This window comes from Homalodisca vitripennis, chromosome 6, assembly GCF_021130785.1.
Source record: "Homalodisca vitripennis isolate AUS2020 chromosome 6, UT_GWSS_2.1, whole genome shotgun sequence".
NCBI classification, from domain to species: domain Eukaryota; kingdom Metazoa; phylum Arthropoda; class Insecta; order Hemiptera; family Cicadellidae; genus Homalodisca; species Homalodisca vitripennis.
The window spans coordinates 84,326,998-84,345,437 of NC_060212.1; the positions used below are offsets into that span (position 1 = coordinate 84,326,998).

The 18,440-nt window shown below is 33.0% G+C and overlaps 1 protein-coding gene across 4 annotated transcripts in view; it reads left to right on the top strand.

Moving 5' to 3' along the window:
- Nucleotides 1-18,440, top strand: part of LOC124364480 (heterogeneous nuclear ribonucleoprotein U-like protein 1) — an 84,956-nt gene that overhangs the window by 8,538 nt on the left and 57,978 nt on the right. For all 4 annotated transcript variants that reach the window (XM_046820006.1, XM_046820007.1, XM_046820008.1 and 1 more), the window contains exon 2: nt 16,303-16,597. In XM_046820006.1, the coding sequence (XP_046675962.1) occupies nt 16,303-16,597 (295 nt within the window). The remainder of the gene's footprint in view (nt 1-16,302; nt 16,598-18,440) is intronic.

The window sequence follows — 18,440 nt, forward strand, 5'->3', positions numbered from 1 at the left end:
GGAGATTGAGGTTATGTTCGTTACTAATAAAACGGCGGCATATGATAGCTTTCAGAAATGTTTTAACTGTATAGTTTACAAAAAAAATAGCGTTACCGACTTGTTGATGAATTAAGGTACTGATAGATTTTTCTTACTGAATATTAATTGTTTGAAGCTTCTGGATTCGATGCAATGATCTTCACTAATAAAACAGCAAATGTAACTCGATACATTCGCCTCACATACAAAAGACGCAATTTTTACCGCTCAAATTCAAGTCTTGCTAACTTTTTGCGGGATCGTAGCTAGTAGGTCGTGACGTTAGACTTCCCCGGTGACAAGGGACCAAAGGCAAACTGGAATATTATTAATGAACTAAATTTCTTTTGTAGGACTTTTGGTTTCACTGAGCCACTGTCTTTAGCTGTATTGTTGGACTAATAGTTTTTATTTTAAAACGTACGTTTTATGACTTATATTTTGAGGTGAATTAGCAGACGATAGCCAAAGGACAGTTACCGATTTGTATTTTTTCTTCCAATAAGAAGGCATAATTAAATAAATCATATGAGTTATTGTTTTAAATTATTTTAAAGAGCTTAAAGAAAGGTGTTTTAGGTAAATAAAATAACAGACTTTTACCTAAATAATATATTCTATTTATGAAAAAATTGCCAAGGACTTAATTACTACATTTGGTGAGATCACCCATATGTTGGTTTTAATGAAAAAACCTTTACGTATTGAATAGGCCTATAGAAAAAAGGAAAACACAAACAGATGTGAAAAACTTGAAAAAAGAAACTAGTAAGTTAGATGATCTGATTGGTAATAAAGGTTCAGAGAATATTGGTGGGGTTTGTATTGCTAGATCGTGAGAAACAATAAGAACATCCTTGAGTAGGTCTAGTAAATGCCTATCAGTAAAATATCAAAATTCTAGAGGGTTTTTTATCATGAATGAATTTAAAGCCTCCAGATTGATGAGCTATTTTATGATATATCCTGGATTTCATAATAGTCATTAATTTATGTCAGATAAGTTAAAAGTGGTTTGTGCCACTTTATAATTTGCTGTGGAATGGAAGTACATTAGCGAGTCTATAGAAAATTGTTATTAGGGTCTTTCTCTACTAAGTAACAAATTTCAGAGTTGAAAAATTCTGATTTATAAGCTATGAAATGCTAGTGAAAGAGCAAGCACAATAATCATTAATCATTTATAAATTCAGTATTAATTTTTGTTTCAATTTTGACACATGGACAGAGAATAGTTTCTGCAGTGGAGAGAAACGGACACACGGTTGAGAGAAAAATACTTTTAATTCTGTAAATAATTACGTGTTTTTAAACGTAATTAAATATATGTTAAATATATAAGTAATTAGATGTAAGGTCAAAACTAGTTTATTAGTATATTATAGCCATTGTAATAATACAAAGAACCACGGAAGTGGGCGGGGGTGGCTAAAGTTTTCCTTTAATGTTTATTGGCTTATCGAACACCTGAACAATCTTTTCGTTCTTTCACCAACATGGATGGGTTAAGTTTGCAGAACCTCAAGAATGTGCTTTTTAAGCATATGGCTCACATAATTTTCAATTATGACAAATTCACGGTTTAAACTTCTTTAAAAAGCTAGGACTTAGTATTTACCATCAGTTTCAACCCTTTCGACTCAGCACATTTATAAACACCACAAGCTGGTACTTGGACTCGTTTCCATAAAAAGAATTTCACCAGCAGGAAAACACCTCCAGGTGTAAGGGTAAGGGTTGCCTCATTGATAATCTCAGCTTGGGTATCATGAGGATCATCTTTCGCCATTATTTCAATATCATGAAGAATTTGATGTGCTGATGGCTCTGAGTCTGGTTCTAAAAGTAGTTTTTGTATGTATTTATCACAATCGTAAATAGAGAAGCAGCTCATGAGAGTGTTTGGAGTTGAGACTGAAAAAAACCATCTGGTGAACTTTCATTGATCAGTAAGGAGATATTTTGGTGAGGCTCATTGTGGCCAAAGTTATCATATTATCTTCCTCAATGATAGTGAGGCATACTCTTCCTGTGTGGGTTTGTAAAACTTCAACGAAGTTTCTTAAGTCACTAATGTCACTACCATTTGTGCCACTATCCTGTCGGCCGTCTGTTTGATGTACCCCCAAGTCTTATGTGGGGCAACTTTCCCATGCTCAAGAGCTCCGTTTCATGTAGCAACTAAAGGTTTTTTGAGGCTAGTTTGCAGGGCCCTTGAAAAGAGATAGAATAGTATTCTGTTCCTGTATTGCATTGCTGGATAGTAATATTGGAAATTGATGCTGGGCAGCTCTTGGATCGTGGCAGCTGACAACACAGTGATAAGACTGTGTTCATTGTATTGTTCATTTGTATTGGCAATGTGCAAAATCACTAGAAGTGGTTGCACTGTAGGAGTCTCTTTGGTAATAAATTTGTTTTGTGTGTGTGTGTGTGTGTGTGTGTGTGTGTGTGTGTGTGTGCGTGCGTGCGCGTGCGTGCGTGCATGCATGTGTATTGATTAGGGCCTCCACTGAAGTGGAAGGATTGGATTTCATACATGTACTTCATATTATAACTTTCACTGTAGTTGCAGTGAACGAGTTGGCCTAATTCATTTTCACCTCTGGAGCCTAATCTCTAACTCTTGTTTTTCGGTACTGGTGAATCATAATCGACTCACTCATGGAACAGGTAAGCAGGTAAATCTTTGTCAGTGACAGTGGAAGGACATGTAAATATTCCTTTTGAACAAGTGAAATAGCTATATATTTTCTTTGAACACGCTATTTATATTTAAACAGTGCGATTTCTCTCCACTATGGCCTTACTAAATTTTACATTCCTACCTCAACCCCTTTTTTATAGCTAGTTAAAGTTTGGGCAAAATGAGCGTTTCTACATATTCCGAGCACTCGGGACGAGCTTGTACTTAATCAATTAAAAAATTTGTATCTACATCGTTTATTGTGTGTAAATGTAAGGGCAATTAACGATATTATTAAGAAAATTGTGCTGATTGAAGAAAAAATAGAAACCCTAGATCTATCTCTATTCATGTTGCTCAAAAAGTATTTTTTATTCTTTAAATATTTTTAGGGACTTTTAAGGCTTTTTTTAATTACAATCGCAATATCTTAAGAACTGCTTAAAGTAAGAAATAAATTTTATGGCATTTTTCTTGCTTTAATTAGTAAAATCCTTTTAAAACTCTTGAGAAACTTCTTGTGTTTTATTTGTATTTTTAGTTTGTAACTGGGCAAGTTAAATTTTAAACAATTTTTTTCAAAAAATTATAAAACAAAAATGTTATTTTTTTATTTAAACCAAGAAATAATACACTTATTCTTTTATGCAGCTTGTTGTATAACCTCCAAGAAAAATATATAAAAATGAGACTGGCTCTAGATAGGTTTTAAAAGTTCAGTTACAATTTACATTTAATGTATATAGCTACTAATATAGATTGAATAAATTGACTCGTATCAAAGAAACAACTCTAGAGAAAAATCAACACATGAAAAAGATAATGCTACCTACACATTATATCTGCAACAAGGACAAGTCTCCATATGTTAATTATTACCTTCTGCCTCATTAACTTAGTTTGCTGAATACAACTGTTATATCTTCTGGTGCTCAGTTGTGAGTCAGCTTCAGAGCAGTGATTATTAATATAAAAATCAGTACAGTAGCAGTTTTGAGTCATGTTTTAGGTTGTTCATAAGTATATTACTATTTTTTATATTATTATTTATCTTCAAAAAGTCTTGTTTAGTGTGTGGTTTAAAACAAATAAAATGTGGCAATGGGTTTTATTTGAGATTGATTTTTAAATGATTTAATTTAAAATGTCTACCAGAAACAAGTCAGCTAATTGTAGTGTGGGACAACATAATGCTACTGAATGCAAAAAAGTGAATTCACAAAAAAATAGATTTGTAAAAGGGCTTAAATAACAAAGAAGTTGTATAAGTACATATTTGATTTTCAACATGTATGAGCAGCACAGAATATTAAATAAATATAAAACATCTTGTTTTGTCCATTTTCAAAGCAAGAAATGGAAAGTAACAAAAACTTTAAAAAGCAGTAGCCTTGGAATTTTTGAGAACATTAACCCTTTGAGTGCCACGCGAAGTGGTGGGGGTCATGCAGCCAGGGCCAATCATTTGTGACAGGCCATTCCCCATAGTGCCAAGCACTATTTTTATGTTACTGCAGTATTTTACTAAAAAATTAACACCTTCCTTAAAGATTAACATAATGGGACACTTTTTGCTTTATTATTTAGGGCAAGATACAGGCTACAAATTGGTATATATTTGGTATATTTTGACCATAAATTAAAAAAAAATATTTATATATGTGTAAACAAAAATAAAAAAACAAAAAAAACACATTTTTTGTTTAAGATACAAAAAGTATTTATTTATTTTTGTTTTATGAGTTTTATGTGCCAATTTTATGTTCCCCATGTTAGTTTGAATACATGTACCAAGTTTCATAAAAATACATTTATATATAACTGAGTTTTGAATTTTTTTATATATTGCTGCAAAATGCTGAAAACCTGCCCCAACATGCACGCTTACTCTTGTTCATGTAAAATATATTTTACTAGTTTTAAGAAATTAAATCAAAGTAGATTATACAACTGTTATTTATTTATTATGAACAGACTTAAATTAATTACTTTGGCCTTATTTCATTAGGCCTATTATACTAAATCCTTCAGATGAAATAACTGAGTGAGTGTTTTTATCATAAGAATGAATTAATGTATTTTAATGTATTTTCGCGGTCAGATTCCGTTATATACCCCCAACGCTTAAACTTTTTCAATGAACATAGAACGTTATAAAACGATGTAGTTGAGTTACAAAAATAACATTCCATCAATCAACAAGCATTTCCAGGTATTGCGATCGGTATTGTTATCGCTGTTATCTTATCTTTCTCGAGAATCCCGATTACGGCAGGTTGCGCGGCATCATACGATTAGTTAAGTTTAGGTTAGTTTAGTTAAATTAGCGTTGGGGGCATAATGTTAGTTCTGTTACTCAACTACATCGTGTTATAACGTTCTAAGTTCATTGAAAAAAGTTGAAGCGTTGGGGGCATATAACGGAATCTGACCTATTTTCGCTCAAGGGCGATCTGTTCCTGTTACTCATTTCGGCAAACTATACTTTATTCAATAATGAAATTGAACTGAAGTAATAAAAGTAGGAAACTTTTAAAACATTAACTAAAATGTCAACACAGCCACACTAGACAGCTAGCAAAAACAACTGAACGTAAACAAAACGGCTGCAGCGTGACAACAGGCGGTTCGCGCCACAGGCTTCAAGATATCAGCTACATAAAAATATTGTATACTATAAATACAAACTATCACTACGTGAATTATGTCATGCATTTCTTGGGCTTTAATTTGATACGTTTTAAGATTTTATACGTCAATATTTAGCAACAGGATGACCAATATTGGAAAGGCCGATTTAGTCGCCCCTTGGCAATTTTCGTCAATACCATCGGGCCGATTACATCGGCCCTTGGCACTCAAAGGGTTAATACTATTTTAGAAATAACTTATAAAACCTGGACAAACATTTGAAATGCATATGTAGAGACAAATTAGTAAAACCTTAACAATATAAAAGATGAAAATGAAGAGCTTACACTTTTGGAGAAGACAAATTAAGTTGAAAAGGTTTTAAACAAAGAAAAAGTTTTAGAAGAAATCAACACTTCTATAACTGACATTGGAGAATCTCTATTTAAATTAACATGCAGTGCCATCCCACAGTAAGTCTAGTTATGCTAAATGGAAGTTAGAATCTGTTTGTTCAACCTTAAATAAAAAGTAAGTTAAGTTTTAGTAAAAGAATTTTCTCCAGTGAAATGTGATACAACAGTCGGATGTATTTAAGAAAAAACTAACCACATGAATAGCCTTGTTGAGTTGGTAAAGGAAAAATGGAGAAATACCAACTACACGCCGTGAGAGAATTCAGCTTCTCTCTCTCTCTCTCTCTCCAAATTCATGTAGTAGAAAAAGTTGCAGAAGAATTCAGTGTTAGTGAGTATTCAGTTCGTGAGTAAAGCACGAGAACTACTTAACCCTTTTAGCGCCAATCATATTGAGCAGGTTGTGTCACATAACATCGTTACTGGTGCGGTGTGTTCAGTCGGATGCCACAGCTAAGCCACTGGGTATGTCGCCCTAGGTACAGCAATTTTTTATTTATGACACAGGCGTTAATCATTCTTATCACACTAACTGTTGTGATAGAATAATGATTTTGGTCTCATTTTTATGTTGCTAATAAGAAAAAATGACATGTAATGGAATTTATGAAATGTTGATCTTAAAAATTTTACCTTATAAACAAATGTTAATGTTGATTGAGTAATGTATGTGGGCTTAAATTAAATGTTAAGGTAGATGTTTTATTTTGTACATTTAGAGCTCTATAAATACCTGAATAATTTTTATTTGACAAACCTCTGTATCATATTATAATATATTTAATTGAGAAAGACCTGTTTAAATTTGTTAAAATAATACTAACAACTTACAAATTATTTATTAGTTAAACAAATTACAAAACTGACTTTTACTACGAAAATACAAATGTTGTTAGTTAAAACATTTTAGTGTATATTATTAATTTGTTTGAATATAATATGAATTTCAATACGGTGCTACTTTTATAATTTATTTTGATATAAAATCAGAAAATAAAACATAGTTTTTTCATTGATCAAGTTTGAAATGAAATCAAGTTTTTATGTTATAAATGTTAAACTTAGGTAGGAAAAACAACACCAAAGTATTTTTTCTTAATAAAAGAAGGACTACAGTTAATGACACTCTTTTTAGAAGCTTTAAAAATATAAGTATGTGAGATAAGATAAGATTGCTACAATACTAATGGGTGCAGGTGGTTATCATCTAACCTCAAATGCCATTGCTTTCTTATGAATAATGCAACTTAATAAATATTAAAACTATTATAAAAATTCCATAAACATATCAAATTATGTTATATTCTTGAAGCAAATATAGTTCTGTATAAATCAGTACTAATTTTATTGATGTTAATCAATAAATGGATGTGTACTGTATGAAAATGTTGTGAGCCTAAATATAGGCTCTTAGCGTTTTATGTCCAACTTGTGTAAGCCTATACACAGGCTCTTGTGGTTTCACCACCAACCTAGCTTGAGCCCATATATAGGCTCTTGGTCCTAAAAGGATTAACCCTTTATAGGTTTGCCTAAAATATGTTTAATTCCCTTAACGCTCACTGGTCGAAATATCGACCACTTGGAAAACTTCCTTGAGCACACCCAAAAATGCATTCAGTTTCGTTTAAGCACGGTGGTTGATATTTCAACCACTCTCAATTAAGGTAAGTTTGGCTCATACGGATGGGCGAATATAGTCCTTGTCAGCACTAGCCATTCTTGGAATTCCACCTGACATGTTTGGGATATGAAATAGACGTGAACGGAACTTGTACTGTACTCTATCGAGATAAACAAAAAAAGTGGCTCATTTTGCGACCAGCGTGCGTCTAGGAATAGTGACATCAGAGAAAATCCTGTTTGCCATTAACGTTTTTAACTGCAGCTGAGTAAAGGTGAGATTTTAATACATTTAAATTATTTAGCATTGGTCGTAATATATGAGAACTTTACATTATGCTATGTTTTTAAATCATATTAGCCATATAGACTCTTAAAACAAATTAAATATCACACTAAAAGAATTTTGTCCCTAAATTATGGTAATTTTATAATAATTATAAAAAGTTTATCTTTATAGATTTTGAATTGGTGTTATACACTTTTAATGTGGATATTCTCCTCTAGAAGACAAAATTATCAGATAAGACGAATATCTTTGGGCATGCAAGTTATAAACAAAAAATAATGACTTTGCTTTGAAAGTTTTACATGACATTTTTAGGGATAATTTTGTAGTATAAACAAATCATGTTATGGAATAGCCCAGAAATCAAGAAAATAGTGGTTAACAATCTTTTATTTTCTTTTAGAATCTGTCCATATAGTCAACTCATTTATTTTGTAATAAGTATATTTCAACTGAAAATAGAAAAAAAACAATAACACAACTACTTTTTTGTGAAATGCTGGCAGCAGAACTCATTGGGAATTTCCATAGTAGAACACCAAAAACTAATACAAGTAACTGCAAACAAAGTAACTGGTAGAAAGGTAACTAATGTAGACCTTAATAATGTTGGGGAACATTTTCCAATTCCCACTTCTTCTCGTAGATGTGCAAGATGTAATACGAAGGAAAAAATGTAAGCGCACAAGTATTGCCTGTGAGAAAAATGTGATGCAGCCCTGTGTCTAGCCTGCTTCGCCCCATCCCACAAGCCCTGAGCTATAATTTATATTCATTACTTCTTTTTTAATTAAGATATTTAAATTTTTAATTAGGTTAGATTAAATATGTTTTTTCATTTCCAAATGACTACGTATTAATTAGGCCTATAAATATTTTTTTTTCTTCTGAATATGGTTAAATCAAAATATGTTTTGATTTAATATGTACAGTATAATTATTTTTAAGTAGATTCAGTTTTTTTCTATGATAGTTTATATTATTATTAACTTGTAATTTTCTCTTAGCAAAAATTGTTAAAATGTAACATTGTTTACATTTAAAATTTATAATTTTTACCATTGAATTAAATATTTTTCTTTATAATAGTTAGTTTGAATTAAGCTGTTTATATGTATATATTAATTTTTTTTTGCTTTAAATAATTAAGGTTTTATGATAATCTTGGTTTATATTGGTTTTGGATTACTGTTTTGCTTTAAATAATTGATGTTTTTTTTTATAACAATTATGTTTAAAATGACACTAAGTTTCTGTTTAATGCGATTAACTTGTGGGGTTTAAATAAATAATGTTTATTCATTATTATTTGTACATTTTTAACCCTATCCATAAGTGGTTGAAATTTTAACCAGTGAGCATGAGGTATTATGCATATACCTAAAAGGTCACTGGTCGAAATATCAACCATAGCCTAAAATATATCAAATAAAAGAAAGGATTTTTTAAATTATATTTTCCAAGTCTAGATACAACCCCAGTGTTAAGTTAAATCAATAAAACATGTTAAATTTGCAAATTTTAGGGGTGTGCACAGAATGAATTTCGGTGTGGTTGAAATTTCAACCACCGTGCGTCTAGGGATTACAAGTAAAAATAAAGCGTGCACAGAGCAAATAATGAGGTGGTTGAAATATCGACCAGTGAGCGTTAAAGGGTTAAAGAGAAAGTATCATTGCTTTACCTGATCCAAAACAAAAAGAAAACCATTAGATCAAGGAACAGTTATTTGGGTTAAAATTTATACCAAAATGATGAATTTCTTGTTTATGCCAGGGAAAAAGGACAAAAGTTAGTGTATTCAAAAATATTTATAAACAAAAAAATATTTTTGTTTTGTTACCTGAATGAACTTTATGCTACCTTCAAGTTTGAATACCCTTCTCCAAAAATAAAAACATTTAAATTATTTTTGAACCTCTAATGTAAACATATAAAAATGAAAATGTTTTATGGTCAAGCAACCAATTTAATTTTTATTGGATCACTTCATATGGATTGAGCCCTTTATGAAAAGCTGCAGAGGACATAAAATTATTGTTTTGTGACGTGTACTTTTCTGTTTTACCTGAGCAATTGTTATGTAAAAAATGATCACTCTACATAACGAAATTTTACATCCAAATGAAGAAGTGCGCATTCATTGTTGCTGCAATATAACAGAACGGTCACTGATTAGACGCCAATCAGCTGTTCAAAATAAAGGAGTTAGGCTAAGGTGAGCCATTACCATGCCATTGATATTTTGTCGCTTGCGTATGTCAGTTAGTAAAATTTCAGTATAATAATTTTGTCTTTACAGAATTAAATATCTACGGTAAACTAAGCCTTGGGCCTCGTAGTAAGATTGTCAAGTCCTGTCGATAAACGTAGGAAATTAATACGTTATCTGTAATAAATTAATACTAATCTAGTCTTTTAATAGTTCAACGGAGATAAATAGTTGTAAATACGTGTTCATAGTGTCAAATACTGTAACCACAAATTGTTTCTGTAAATTGTACATAATTAGGCCGAGATATTATCTCGTAACAATTGCATCGTCCTCTCATAAATTTCCTTACTAAACTTGTTAACTGTTCTATAAATAATTGAATCGGTAACTTTATGTACTAATGTTTGTATATTATTTTAGTTTTACTCAGAATAATGTAAAGGCAGTTGTCATGAAATTTATACCTACCATTTGCCGTGAAAGTGCATACATTAATGCATTTATGTTAATACTTCAATACACTTTACTATAATTATTGTAAATTAATTAGTTTAAGTAAGAACAAACGTAATTAATTTTTTCTGTGTCAGAATAATTATGCTTTGTGTTTAAGGACCAATATTGTATATCATTGTAATTGGCAGATTCTGCGCTTTTTTTAATGTACTTATGTTTTATACATTAAACGTTTCTTTACATTTTACTGGCCGCTGTAAGCTAAATACGAGAGTATGTTAGACCACACCAACAATAGTGACAGATGTTGCTGTTTTAGTCAGCTGGTTTCTTTTAAGTTAAGTTTGACATTGTTTTCATGATTGATTATAAGTAATGTTTACTGATTTCAATGAGCCGCAGAAAATGAATTAAAACTGACTTTATGAAATTAAAGTTTCAATATTGGATTGCACGGACGATACAATCGACGGCTCGTGTGTGTGTTTTGGGTCCGCCCAGTTGGTGAGTAGACTTTACACTACTTATTCCATCGTGCTCCCGTGGGAGGTCGGACTAACTCCGTCAATGTCATTGTGGAGCCTCTACCTATCGGACTAGGCCTGAATAACTGCATCAGGGTGGATCCAGTTCCGAACTTTGACAAATGGGACTCAACTTAATTTAATGTCTAGCCATTATGTATTCATGTGAATTATTGTTTTGTAATTTTGTAGTTCAGGAATATGGTCATCATGATTTTGGCCACTGTAATTTTGTATTAGTAATCGGAGCGCTCCTACCGTAATAATTCTTCGTATTTTTATTTTCAATTGGCCAACGAGTTAAGTTTAAGTTAAGTTAAATATATATTTGTTTATTTAGTTTTTAAGACCTTAGCACTGTGAGAGAAATAGGCAATACAGAATGAAATATGTGAAATATTGGTTTTAATTTCTTAATTGCCTGATATTTAATTAAAGACCTTGCAACTTACTATTAGAAAATAATCAAACCGAAATCTGTGGCTAATTTAAGTACCTAAGGCTTTGTATCGTAAACCTAATAGTTCTTGCGTGCATGGTAGTGGTCTCGATTGAGCATACCTGAGGGCAGGAAAACTGTTCCTTGTTGGAGACCTGCGGACTATCACACCCCATCAACAAGGGTGGCGCCCTTATTACCAAGCAAACCGTAACCATTCTGGGTATCCGTTCAATCTTAGTAGTCCTCTGTCACTGCGCAAGAGAACTTGGTTGTCCTGGCGCTCTACCAATACTCACGCCCTTCTCCACTGAGCGAGGCCGACAATATTGCTAACCCGTGAGGAGGGATGGCAGTTTGCGTTATTTTTGCAATGTTTAGGCTGGAACACCATAACACATTCAGTGTAATATTTTAAGGCAAATAACAAAGAACATTATTTACAATTTTTGTTCAAGTTCAATTAATATTAGCCTGCAGTCTGGATTTCCGAAACATTTTATTAATGTAAAAAACAAAGATCATTCGAAATTTTGGTTCAAGTTCAATTAATATTAGCTTGCAGTCTAATTTATTTCCAAAACATTTTTCTAGTCATATTTAATCTGCGTCGGATGAAAGTGTACGAAGTTCTCACTTTGACTCTTATATACTGTATTTTGCAAATGCCATAGCACAGAATCTTGGTGTTTGATCAATCTTTTCTTCTAATGGCATGCCATTTGTAGAGTGATCTCCTGTATGACAATACTTCCATTCTCAGTTTTTTTGTGAGACATGGCATATATGTATTTCATAGACGTTTTTGGTCTTAACTATATCTAAAGCAGTCAGCTAAGGCGGTTCGGGTCTGAAGAGCTATGAGTATCGTGCTGGTGAAGGGATTCGAATGTATGTATATATAATTGTTAGTGTAGGAGATTTTATTGTATTTCTATAATGTTTAGCAAAATTTCTAAATAGTTTTTAGCGTAATTATTTAAAATTGATCAAATGTTTGTAGGTAGCTATTGTTTGTTTATGTGTAATTTTTCCGTGTGTACATGTTACACATATTTATGTAGCAAATATATAAATGTAATTATTAAAACTGTTTAGTTATTGTGTAAATAGTTACTAATGTAGTTAAGTATGTCTTTCAAATTAATTACAAACATATCTGTCATTGGTTTCATAGCCAGTATTGAGAATACTGAATATAATAGGCCTACAATACTGAAAAAAACAGAACATTTTGGCTTTATCATGTCTAACTCGTTTCATAGTGGCATTAAGAATACCGAAATACAGAACGGAAGATGGAAAAACAGAACCTTGGCTTTCCTGAAAATTATATAGGAGAAAACCTTTTTTAATAAATAATGACTTATTCTTAGTCAGAATTGAATATCTTTTGATAATTGGACTCTCTAGAAAGCAATTTTGTGCACTTTCTTATCAAACTACCCACCAGGGTGACATAGGGTGCACAAGGCCCCAGACTATCAGGCCGGAGTTCTACCTCCCACAACCAGTCATTATGTTACACTATCCGTTCGACCAGCCATATACTCCTTACAGATGGTTGATCATAAGCACGTGAATTTTCTGTTATTAGTTGCCTGCTACAAACTTTTTATATAAAGGTTTACAAAGTCACTTTAAAAACTAATGTTAAAAGAAAGTGTGATCTATTTTAACCCTTTGAGTGCTTTGACAATACATTAAAATTAGACATGGTGAAAACCTTGCAAATTACTGGTGTTGATTGGCTGGACGATCTGTATTTAGACAATATTTAATATAGTATATAGTTTAAATATCCGAGTAACCATATAGCTGCTTTAAATATGTATTGATTTGAAGAATAAGATTGATTGACTTTGCCTGTAAAAATAAAGAATTTTTTTTCATTTTTTTGATTAATGCCAGTTTTTTGTTTTCTGCATAGGTCTTAGGAAGATAATTAACTAGTGATGTTGTTATTATCTGTTATCCGATGGACTCACCAGATTCAAATTAAGTGTTTGGGCTGGTAACACTTTTTAATAATAGCAACCATATTTTTTTATTATTCCCAGTATTGCTGCAAAGTTTTATAAACGTTTTGTATTAACACATTAAAAATATATTATTTTAATTTTACCAGAAAATATGTGTAATTCATTACTATGCAAAAAAAAACAAATTGTAAAAACTTGTCAAGTGGTTATTGAATAACAATTTTTCTGGATAGCTTGTACATTTATATAACAGTCAGGCAAGAAATTTAAAGTTAAATAAAAAACTACTTTAAAATAAAGTAAAATTCTCCCTAACAATTTTTGCATTTAATTATCTTCAATGGCTAAAAAAAACTGAAATATTAAAAATTATTAGGCCAATCACCTGTGTATTTCCATTGAATGAAGCAGAGGGGTCGGACAGATCTTGTGACTTCACAGTATCACAGTCCTGGCCTTATTACAGTCTGGGTGTGATTAGTCACTTTCCACACTGTAGATAATACCAACACTTATTTGAAGTAAGTCATGTCTTGCTGGCTGTAGACTTGGTCAAGATCAGTCTATTTCTTCATGCAGTCACAACTGTCATTGATCAATTATCTTACCACTGTCTGTCTCTGCATGTCTTTACTTACAGATATTATACTTACAGATATTATAGAAACTAATAGTATTTTTTTCTGGCTCTGAACAATTTAAGGGAAAGTTTCACCATAGTGTTGTTGTGTGTGCCTTAATTTACAAGTTAGTTTGTGACCGACTTTCTGAGTTTCACTGACTAACCTAAAACCAACGAACCGACGGATCAGTGTAATTATTTCTACAGTTGTAACCGCTGCTCCAAGTAGATAATGTAAAGCAACTAAATCCAACAAACAGGTGAAAAGTACATCTAATTGTTGCAAGAAGTGAAAGTGTAGTTTACAGTGTTTGTTTGGAGTGCATTTCATGTACCATAGTCGTTTGTTATAAGATAAAGACAGGTCTGTAAATCCTTCCACCATAAAGCGTCTGCAGAACACAGCTTTATTGTGCTGCAGATTGACCTGAATGACTTTGATCCTTATGATCTGTTACCACACCTCGCATTCTCAGCGGGTCTTAACCTCTACATTAACACCACCAACAGCTGAATCTTCATTGTTGGTAATTGAGCGTGATGAACAGGTAGAGACATCCAAACTGCCGGAGCAACTGCCAGTTGTAACCTTTCCAGATATCAGGATCTGTTGGGTATTTGATTTCAGGATCCATGAAAGGGCTCATGAGTAATGAGGAAGTAAAGGTCCACCTAATCAGAGTCCTGCATGACCAGATAAGGCTATTTATGCTAGGCGCCCAACCCCCCAAGGTCTCCGTTCACAACGCACTACCCCTGCGTCATGCATCCCTTAGATACAGGTCGCTTCATTCACACCATGGAGTTGAAGACCTCCAGTCCAAACAAAAAGCATGTGTGTCGTACGATTCCGGACAGATCAGTCGAGATTGATAATGCCCTACCTGGCACCACTATTGCGCGGAGCCAAGGTTAGCCGCTGCCGTAGAATGCTTATTCGGGGCACTAACCTGGATCCTGGGGTTCAGTTTACAGCAGGGCCACCTTTTGCAGGATGCTTAACAAGCGTTATTCCGAACCCAACAAACGATTGATTGGATTCAGATCCCCTATTGGTCTTGAGTGGGACTAGATAGTGTCACCCCTAGTTCATTAGGGATCACCCAAATTAAGGTCACTCCATCCCCTAGACTCCATCTTCCGAATTAGTACTTTCAGTTCCATCAGTGCATAGAGGAATCTTTCCTACTATCTACTTAAAATAAACCCAAATTTTGAATTAACCTTTTATTTATAACTCAACAAAACAAAAAGATAGTATAGAGTGATGCTAGCACTTTAAATTGCTTTAAGTACATCGCACAGTGAAACTATAGAACTTAAAAGTGGTGTAAGTACATTACACAAGTACTGTACAGAGTGATGCTAGCACTTTAAATTGCTTTAAGTACATCGCACAGTGCAACTATATAAAACTTTAAAGTGGTATAAGTACATTACAAAGTGTGACTAAAGCACTATGATGGTTAAAAAGAGGAAATTGATCACAAAACCTTGTGGGACGGGACTTGATCACAAAATCATACCAGCTTTTTAACAGTACTGTAATGCAGATAGCAAAGGCAAAGTTACTATAAAACTTTTATTTCAGATTGCACCAGCGACGACTTTTAACATGTGACGTTACTTCCATTTTGAACGTAAGAAGTCGCATGAACGCAATTTGTTCACACTTACTTTTGTATTTTCCTTTAATAAGAAATTTTCTTAAAAAGAATCCTGTGATAGGTTTCACTAACTATGCCTCAGAATTTACTACTTCATACTATCTGCAAATTAAGTTGTGTCAATATAAAACATTTAGCGTAACAATTACTGTAAAAACTACACTAAAATTTAGACAATGCAGGAGGTCGTGTGTAAGCAAATCGGTGCATGCACTTTTTTAAACTCTTTACCGCTGTAAATTGAGCAGCCGATCGAGCCAGTTGCGCTGAGATTTCTTGGCGTAACTCTGTATCGTTTGACATCAGAGACACGTAGACTACAAAATCAAGTAATCTAGATGAAAAGTGCACATTGTAGTGAATTCAATTCTACACCTGATGAGACAATGATACCACCTTTCATCTAGATTTATAAAAATTTCTTTTCTGTCAAATTGTTTGCAGGACGTCTCAAGAATAAAATTAACTATAGACGACATTTTGCATGCCACTTCAGCAAAGCCTGTTTTGCGACTTTTGGGTATCATAGTCCTTCCTTGTTCTTTTCTGTATTAACTGTTAATGGCCGTTTGATTTATACTGTTTTTGTGCCTGTTTACCTTATTGTATGGATGTCTTTTATACTTATTGTTTAAAACAGACTTGTTAATAATAATTAGAATAGATTTTGAAAGCCTATTCATTGAAATTGTATCGAACTATGATCTAACAAGGTTTGTTTGTATTAACAGAGGTACCAGATACCTCAATCGTTGACACATCTACAGAGGATTTTGGAACAGTAGAGGAGAAAACATCCCAATCTGAACCAGAACAGACATCTGAGACAGAACAGACATCTGAAGCAGAACAAGAGAGAGTACCCACACCTGATCAAGAGAGAGTACCCACACCAGAACCAGAGAGAGTACCCTCACCAGAACCAGAGAGAGTACCCTCACCAGAACCAGAGAGAGTACCCTCACCAGAACAAGAGAGAGTACCCACACCAGAACCAGAAAGGGAACCAACTCCTGATCCTGAAAAGTAAGTAATCAATTTTAAGTGCATGGCAGTAGGCCACCCCAAGGGAGAAAAAAAAGTATGTATGCTGAAACATAGCCACAAAATGTCTGAATATTGCTTTCAAAAAAATAAAAAATCTGTATCGGTTCAAAAACATTAAATATGCTTGTCTAGATTTTATTGAGAACAAGTAAGGAACATAATTACATGAGATATGTAAGATTGTGATTAAATATTCTCTATTTACTTGTTTTGACCGTGCGTTTAATGTTGCTTGTGAAGAACATGCCTTTTTAAAATAGAAAATGTTATCGATACTGTAAAGATTTTTGTCATGGAAATGGCCTTGTTTTTTAATGGCCTTAGGATTAACTTATGTTTGTACTGCCATCCATCAATAACCAACCACAAGTGTATGGGTATTTCTTGTACAGTAGGCCTACCCTTAAAACAGAGAGAATCTTCTGCCACCTGAAAATCTGTGCAGAATTTAATTCTCCTGATTTACATTGTTTTTACTTTTACAAATGGAGGATAGTAACATGATGTAATGGACCGAATTTTATTTCGATACACAGGAAACTCATTTTGTTGGACTGAGTTCAACAGTTGAGTAGAACAGAAAAAAATACCAATGTCAGACTCAGTTCACCTCCGGAGCTCAAAATGTTAAAGTAAATATACAAAAACACAGAGTATTGAAACTAGGAACTAAGCTCAGGACTTGATAACATTGCTATAATATGCAATTTATTGCTTTACACAATAAACACTTGTACTGTCACAAGTGTATGGATATTCCTAGTACAACTGTCACAAGTGTATGGATATTCCTAGTACAGTGCCCTTAAAGTAGAGAATATCTTCTACCACCTGAAAATCTATGCAGAATTTATTTTCATAGTTTATGCATAATTGTGTATAGAATGTGTACAATTATGTATTACAATAAATGTATTACTTGTTAAATCTGGTGTTTTGCTTTTAAAAGCTATTCATATATATGTAAAATTAGACGTGAGAAGGTTTAATTGACTGAGTGTCTAGCACAGATTCTCCTACCGGATAATAACATAACAGATTTCTATTTTTATGTGTGTCTGTCTCTACAAATAATATCTTTTGAACAAGTTAATTTGGAGGGTTAAAATTTGGTTTGAAACTCCCATCTTTACTACCTCTTGTGTCGAAGTTGAAAATGATAAACATCGGTCTATGAAACTCCCATCTTTACTACCTCTTGTGTCGAAGTTGAAAATGATAAACATCGGTCTATGAAACTCCCATCTTTACTACCTCTTGTGTCGAAGTTGAAAATGATAAACATCGGTCTATTTGTTTGTCATTCCGGACCTGTGGGATGAACATGTAGCCTCTCACGCTGACCAGAAGTCTGGCATATATTTAATCTTGTTTTTGCTTAAAATTGTATAAATGAAATAAGCATTTACCCTTAGGATTTAGGCAGAAGTGTCCTTATATTTATTAGTGCATTACGCAATTCATTGTCTTTTCATGCCATCTTCCAGATTTTTACATTTGTTAAGTAAGTTATTATTATTGATCTGGTAGTTCGAGCTGGAATAGATAATTATACGTTTAGGTTTTGGCTTTTAACTGGTCAAACCTTTCTTCTACAGTTGTGTGGGCAGTTTCAACTAGTGGGGAAAATCTCAAATCCTGAATTTTTTGAGGGTCAGTAAAAGGTTAATTGCTTCATCATGTAATCTAAGCTTTACTTCTTTTAACATTCTTGGGGTTTAGTTTTTGGCTTCAACCTTTAATTCTTTAGTCATTTTTTAATCTATTTTTCGAGTCTGCGCACAGGCATCATAGCCCATGCAGGCTCATTTCCCAAGGACAA